We start from the raw sequence: 7,117 nt of genomic DNA on the forward strand, positions 1-7,117 counted from the left end.
TAGCTTACATGCTAGAATGTACCTACCTTGTGAATGCTTTTTTAATGAAGCAGAGGTTAAATTGAGCACACCCATTCCACCTTTGTCCTGTTTCTATGTTTTAAACAGTTATCTACATCTTCTCTCAGTACTTAATTTTATACTGTAATACCCATCTGAAAAACTGCACCTCATTCATTTATTTCCTTTGTTTCCAATACTGAAATTGTCAACTATAACCCTGTGGCTCATTGAGGTCCAACATGAAACACAACCACATTTCCTTCATGTTAGAGGTGTTTGCTTGGGAATTTTTTAGTTTATTGATGTTTACCTACCCAGTCAATGAGAATTTTTGTTAAGTAGTGATATATACATGGCAATGAAAATTATAGTGTAATTTGCCTCTATTACTTCCTGATATCAGGATTCTGCTGCACTGCAAATTTCATGTCTGTTGTTATTATTTGTTTGACAGAATCAAAAACATGCCAGGTGCTTTGCAAAACAGAGAACAAGAAAAATCCCTTTCCAGAAGAGATGACAGCCTGAATAGAAATGACATAATGGCAGGAGACAAAGGAAGCAGAAAGGGGAAGCAAAACAAGAGTTATAACCATAAGATCATGAGATTGGTTTGGAGGCACAGTGAACGCTATGAGGCATTTTTTTAAAGCGCATAAGGACTGTAGTTGGGATTAGAGAATGGAAATGTAGAAAAGAAGCATGGAAAGGAATGGAGAAGAAGGGAGGAACAGACTGGCAACAGAAGGAAGAGTAAACAGAGGTGTATGGGAGAGGCCAGAACACACACCTGACAAACTGAGGATTATGACTAATGACAAGAAGGAAAGACCACATCTGAAGAGCATGATGATTTCAGGAGGATGGTGAAGCAGGACATGGCGATGCTGCTAGGGAGAGAAGAGCCAGCAAAGCTGCCCTGGAAGCCTGCCCTGGAAGCTCCTCATGCTAACATAACCCTGCTTCCCCATCTTCTTTCTAGCTCCCCTCTTATACACAAAATATGTATATAGAAGAGCAAAGGAGAAGGAGAAGCAGCTAAATAAATCCTTTCCAAAGATCCTGCTGGGGAAGAAGTTTAAGCTGGGATGATACAGATTTGCTCCTACTCATGCTGCTCGTGATAGCAAGAGGCAGAGAGCATTCATTCTGTTAGCCATTCTCATGCAGACAAATCAATGGGAGTCTTTGCTTCTGCTTACTAATAGGCCTTGTTGAGAAATAGCAAAATTATAATACTTCAGCCAGTCCAGGACATTTTAAAATGTCCTTTTATTCTAGAACAGAAAGAATATAACATTCACAGAGAAATGGAAACAGGGAAGAAAAATTCTTGAGCAGTTTTTTTTTAAACCTGAAAATAATCATTTCACTATTACAGAAAAATATAAGGTGAATTTTACTTATTGTAAAAAAAGTACACTTTATAACTTCTCATGAAAATTTCTGATAAATCTGGGAATTATTTTAATTATGGAGGACTGGTTGTTCTGTTTTCTTTTTTTTTTTTCTAGAAAATTGGTGTTTCTAGAAGGAAACTGGGAAATTGCCATGTTCAGTCTGTCAGACATTTTAAAATACTCTGATTTCCAAGATAAGAATTCTTCAGGAGTAAGAAAGCTGCAATGTGGCCAGTCTAATCCCTTCCTCACTTCCTTCTCCTCTGCTTTGGTGATCAGACATGTCTAATTATTAGTCTGCAAAGAGCAAAACCAGTCTCTATGTCTCCCTGAGAAAAGGCATTTTGCCAACTATTTGAAAAAAATTTAACTGGATCTGCTTACAGGAAGTCACTTTTTTGCTGCAGATTATTTCTCCACTTAAATCGTCCTCAAACCTCTTCCATTTTACCTGGAAAAGTTTATCAGAAAGCACACTGGAAAGACTCAGATCTTTCTGTCTCCAGTGAAACTGTTTTGGAACATAGTTATAGCTTAGCCGATGTACTGGTGTGACAGTTGAGAGACTACTGCTGTTAATGGAGTACTCTGTTACCTTGGCATATATAGACACTTTTCACTTGATACTTCTGACTGCAAAGTATTGATGTTTAGGGTGTTATAGGTACTTGTGCATTATATTTTTTTTCTTATAAGTTTTAGAGGACAGTACTGGATAAATTTTTCTTCTCCTTCAGGGTAACACAGCTTTGCATGAGTCATTCATCTTGAGTGTACACCAGAGTGATATGAAGTTGGTTGTTGTGACACCTTATCAATATTACTCCCATTTTTAGTCTCTTTAGCAGTGGAATGATATAAGTATTGCCTAGTAGAGACAATGGCCTCATTTAAGAATATCTTGATGACTCTGAATAGGATTCAAATAATTTGTCTGAGTGCAGAGGAGACAAGTGTAAGTCATAACTGAAATATTACCAAAAATCCTTAACTGGTTGGGTTGTCCATCATTTGCTTGAAGATTTTGGTAAATGGTGGTTTACTGGATTCTCAAATGGCAGCAATGGTCAAGCACTTTTTTAAAAATTTTTTTTCAATTTGAACTTTGTTTAAGTTAATTAAACTCTTCTCATCTCAGGATACCATTTTAGCATTTAGTAGAGGTTTACAAGACCTTCTCTCTCAGTGTAGAAACCTCAGCTAGTAAAGAACATACCAGGTATAGAGTCAACACAATCTCAGTAGAGCTTCAAGAATCAGGCCCACCTCAGTAATTTCTCTCCACTGTTATTGAAATAATACTGGATTTAAATCGTATAGCCATGATGTCAACTTACCAAAATCTACTCTGTCTAGGTTATTTTTCAATCAAATGTAGCTCAAAGTTTTATAGCAACTGACATATCATTAAAAAAATGAGATTTTAAAGTAGTGTCATAGTATCTCCCCATAATACAGAATTTTTTTATATATAATTTTTACATATTTTTACATTAACTCAGTTTCATACACCTTTTTGCAATAATAGACTCAGCATAAAGCAATACCAAAACATAGTTAATGTTTCTACTAATTTTATTTAGCCAAGCTACAGATTTTGCATAATTTTGACACTGTTTCTGGTATGATAGCAGATCTGGAGGTTATGTATACCTGTCTTTTGGCTCTCAGAGAGGATTCAGCTGTGTGGCACCTTCCCACCCTCTGCTACCAAAAAAAAAAAAATTCAATTAAGAAATGTGGCATAACCTCTGAAAACTGCAGTCTGACCTACCTTCTGAGTTCAGACACTGAACTGGATGCATGATTTGGGAAGGGATTTAATACCAGCTACCTCAGTAGCCTCATGGTATTACAGGGAAAAGGTTGAAAAAGAGAAAAGGAGAGTATTATAATGTATCCTGAGAATAGAGGGCAGCATGGTTATTTTGTCTATATTTTTTCTTTTAACCTTGCCTATACTTTTCCTCACAATCCTTCCCTATTGTTGTCTGTCAGCTTTTTTCAAGAAGACACTTGGTTGTGTGTAGCTACATCGACTCAAGCCCACATAACCCTATGTATCTGGCAGGTGTTTGACTTGGTAGGGGTACAGTTCTGTTGGACTGTAAGACCTCTACTGTCCCCTGCAGATTAGGGACACTTCAGCTGTTGAATTCCAGACATCTTCAGGGCTCTATATCCAATATGTACAGTTCAAATGCTTCCTAAATCAGGGGAGTGCACTATGATGAATAGTTTGAATTTGTCCTATATCCTGTGAATTTACTCACTTCTGTCAATCTTTCTCTCTCTGTCTTGCCCTTCTTTCTCCTGAAATAGAGTGGCCAGGGCTGCATGAATTATTCAACATAAGAGTGTATAATGTATTTATACAGTGATATAGCGATACAGTGTATTTATATATATGTTTTCTATTTTGTTTACAGTTTCTTTCCTAATCATCCAGATATCCTGTTTCGCATTTTTACTTGACACTGAGTGCTTGACTTGATGTTTTCAGAGAGACGTCTAATATAATTCCTTATTTTTTTCTTCTCAAGCAATAGTTAATTTGTAGTCTCTGCCTGTGTATGTATAGTTAGACTTATTTTGCCCTTGTTCAGTTCTTTCTATTTTATCAAATTTCATCACCCTTTCATTGCTGAGAGCACTCAAAATTATGAAATCATTTTCCAGTTCTTTACAGGCAGCTTCTGATTTAACTTTTAAAACCATTTTGTATCAATTTCACGTCTGAGAGTTCTTAGATATCACATTTCCCTTTACTACTAATAAAAGTACTTTTACTTAAATCATTTGTTTAATTTCATGCCTCAGTCCAGGAATCTTTGCGTGCTCTTAAGTGCCCAGTGGCTGAAATTTATTTCTGTGTTTTTCAGTATGGGGGAGGAAGGACTCCAAGCTATTGTCATTTATGTTTTATTAATTAGTGACCTTTAAAGTAGACTTTAGACCTTCTTATTGCCTCCTGGTTCTGACAGAGTGGTTATACAACCTCCAGAGTGAAAAATTGCTAAGGGCTAGATCCATAAAGTGCATCTAGGAATGCCTTTAGCCTCTTAGACGTCCTGCCTCCTTGCGAAAGCTATAAACACAGACTAGTCACGTCCCTCTAAACTGAAAGAGAAAACCTGAGTGTTTAGCAACAACCTCCACTAGCTCTGGCATGTTGAGCAGAGAACAGTCTGAGTGAACAGAAGAAACAGCCAGATGGTGGAAATTAAAGGAATGAATAGTGCACTGATATTGACATATTTTTCAACACTGCTTAATTCATGGGACTGTAAGGTTCTGTGAAGTGGGAATTCCATTATCTCTCCTGCAGTAGTTGTTCCTCCTGTTTATCTCACTATTTCCTGCAGTGCGCTCTAGCGCACTAGGTGTAGCATTAAACTACACCTCTGAGGTCACAATCCCTCTCTTTCTCTCTATCCCAGTAAATGCTGAATTTTCAGGGTTAGGCAACAACTGAGTGAACTTCAGGGAACTACCCCGTCAGCCTGAGCACTCAAAGCTGCATTTAGCCACTCCTGTTTTAGTGCAGATCTAAGCTGGGGTCTGTGTTACAATACTTGTGAAAGCAGTGACAAGTATTTGAACCCTGACTTTTCAAATCTGTTAAACTTGCTTGTGTAAAAAGGAATCACTCTATATATCCCATATCTTAACTGCACCCAAATGGCATTCCAATAATTCTACAAAACCCATTCTCTGTCTACACAAGTACTATGCCATGACCTCATGTGAACACTGAGAGTATGTAGACAGGTGAGTAAACCCTATGAATTATAAATATTCATAAGACACCAGAAATCATACTTAGTGGGGAAAAGGAGTGGACAGCATAAGTGAACAATGACTGACACTTGGTTTTTCTCAAACTGAGTTGTATCCTGAATATTTGAGAGAAGGAATTAAGAGTGCATTTATTTATTTCTGTTTTAGAAACACCTCCACTTGCATATATTAAAAAAATCAAAACAAAACAACAACAACAACAACAAAAACGCATCACAAATATGTAGTACTGACTTTATTTCCCTGTAGTTATGAAAGTAATTCCATCAAAAGCTATGGCTATACTTATCTGGCCAGTGACAAAAGTGAACTAGCTGTCACAGGAGGTTTCCCCTGAGCCTCCTTTTCTCCAGACTTAACAATTCCAGCTCCCTCAGCTGCTCCTCATAATAATTGTGCTCTAGACTCTTAACCAGCTTTGCTGCCTTTCTCTGGACCCACTTCAGCTCCTCAATGTCCTTCATGTTGTAAGGGAGCCAGAACTGAACACAATACTCAAGTTGCAGCGTCTCCAGTGCTGAGTACAGGGGTACAATCACTGCCCTCATCCTTCTGGTCACAATAATTTTGATAAAAGCAGAGATGCCATTGGCTTTCTTGGCCATCTGGGCACACTGTTTGTTCATGTTCAGCTGGCTGTCAACCAGCACCCCCAGATCCTTTTCCTCTGGGCTGCTTTCAAGCTGCCCCCATGCTGTAGCACTATATGGGATTGTTGTGACCCAAGTGCAGGAGCTGTCACTTCACCATGTTGAACTTCATGCAGTTGGGCTTGACCAGTTGATCCAGCCTGTCCAGATCCCTCTATGGAGCCTTCCTGTTCTCCAGCAGATCAACGCTCCTGCCCAACTTTATGTCATCTGTAAAGTGACAGAGGTTACACTTGATTTCCTCATCCAGATCATTAATAAAGATTAAATAGAACAGGCCCCAACACTGTACTCTGGAGAACACCACTAGTGACTGGCTGCCAATGGAATTTAACTCCATTCATCACCACTTTCTGGGTCCAGCCATCCAGATATTTTTTACCCTGCAAACACCTGTCTACACCATGAGCAGCTAGTTTCTCACAGAAAATGCTGTAGTTAATTTTGTCAAAGGCTTTAGTAAAGTCAAGATAGGCACTATCCACAGCCTTTCCCTCCTCTACTAAGTAGGTCACCTTGTCATAAAAAGAAATCAGGTTGGTCAAGCAGGACCACAAACCTGTGCTGGCTGAGCCTGATCTCCTGGTTGTCTTGCATGTGCAGAGTTATGGCACTGAAGAGGATCTGATCCATGACGTTTCACAGCAATAAGGTCAGGTTGATGGGTCTGTAGTGCCCCAGTCCTTCTTTTGACCCTTCTTGTAGCTGGGCATCACATTTGTTAATCTCCAGTCATTTGGGACTTCCCTGGTGAGCCAGCACTGTTGAAAAATGATGAAAAGCAGCTCAGTAAGCTCCTCTGCCGGCTCCCTCAGTACACTCAGGTGGATCCTATCTAGACCCCATGGGCTTGTGTGCACCTAAATTGTGTAGAAGGTCACTGAAAATTTCACCTTGGATTATGGGGGCTTCATTCTGCTTCCATACATGTCTTTCAGTTCAGAGGGCTGGGTACCAAGAGAACAACTGGTCTTACTATTAAAGACTGAGGCAAAGAAGGCATTATCATTATTTTTTTAATGTTTTAATAGTTATTATAGTTGTAATTATTACTATTATTAAGACTGAGGGATTACCTCCGACCTGTACTCATCCTTTGTCACTGTACTCCCCCCCCCATTCAATAAAGGATAGAAATTCTCCTTACCCCCCTTTTTGTAGCTAATGTATTTATAGAAAGTATTTTATATTATCTTTTTATGGCAGTAGATGGATTAAGTTCTAGTTGGGCTTCAGCCCTTCAAATTTTCCTCCTGCATAACC

The 7,117-nt window shown here is 38.7% G+C and overlaps 1 protein-coding gene across 4 annotated transcripts in view; it reads left to right on the top strand.

Annotated features, from left to right (window-relative positions):
• EPHA7 (EPH receptor A7) overlaps window positions 1-1,479 on the top strand; it is a 161,778-nt gene extending 160,299 nt beyond the window's left edge. For all 4 annotated transcript variants that reach the window (XM_018078041.2, XM_008931990.3, XM_018078042.2 and 1 more), the window contains one exon: window positions 458-1,479. In XM_018078041.2, the coding sequence (XP_017933530.1) occupies window positions 458-653 (196 nt within the window). In that variant the 3' untranslated portion in view covers window positions 654-1,479. The remainder of the gene's footprint in view (window positions 1-457) is intronic.
• The last annotated feature ends 5,638 nt before the right edge of the window (window positions 1,480-7,117 follow it).

The sequence above is a fragment of the Manacus vitellinus genome, unplaced genomic scaffold, assembly GCF_001715985.3.
Source record: "Manacus vitellinus isolate BGI_N305 unplaced genomic scaffold, ASM171598v3 scaffold_4_pilon, whole genome shotgun sequence".
In the NCBI taxonomy this organism is placed as follows: domain Eukaryota; kingdom Metazoa; phylum Chordata; class Aves; order Passeriformes; family Pipridae; genus Manacus; species Manacus vitellinus.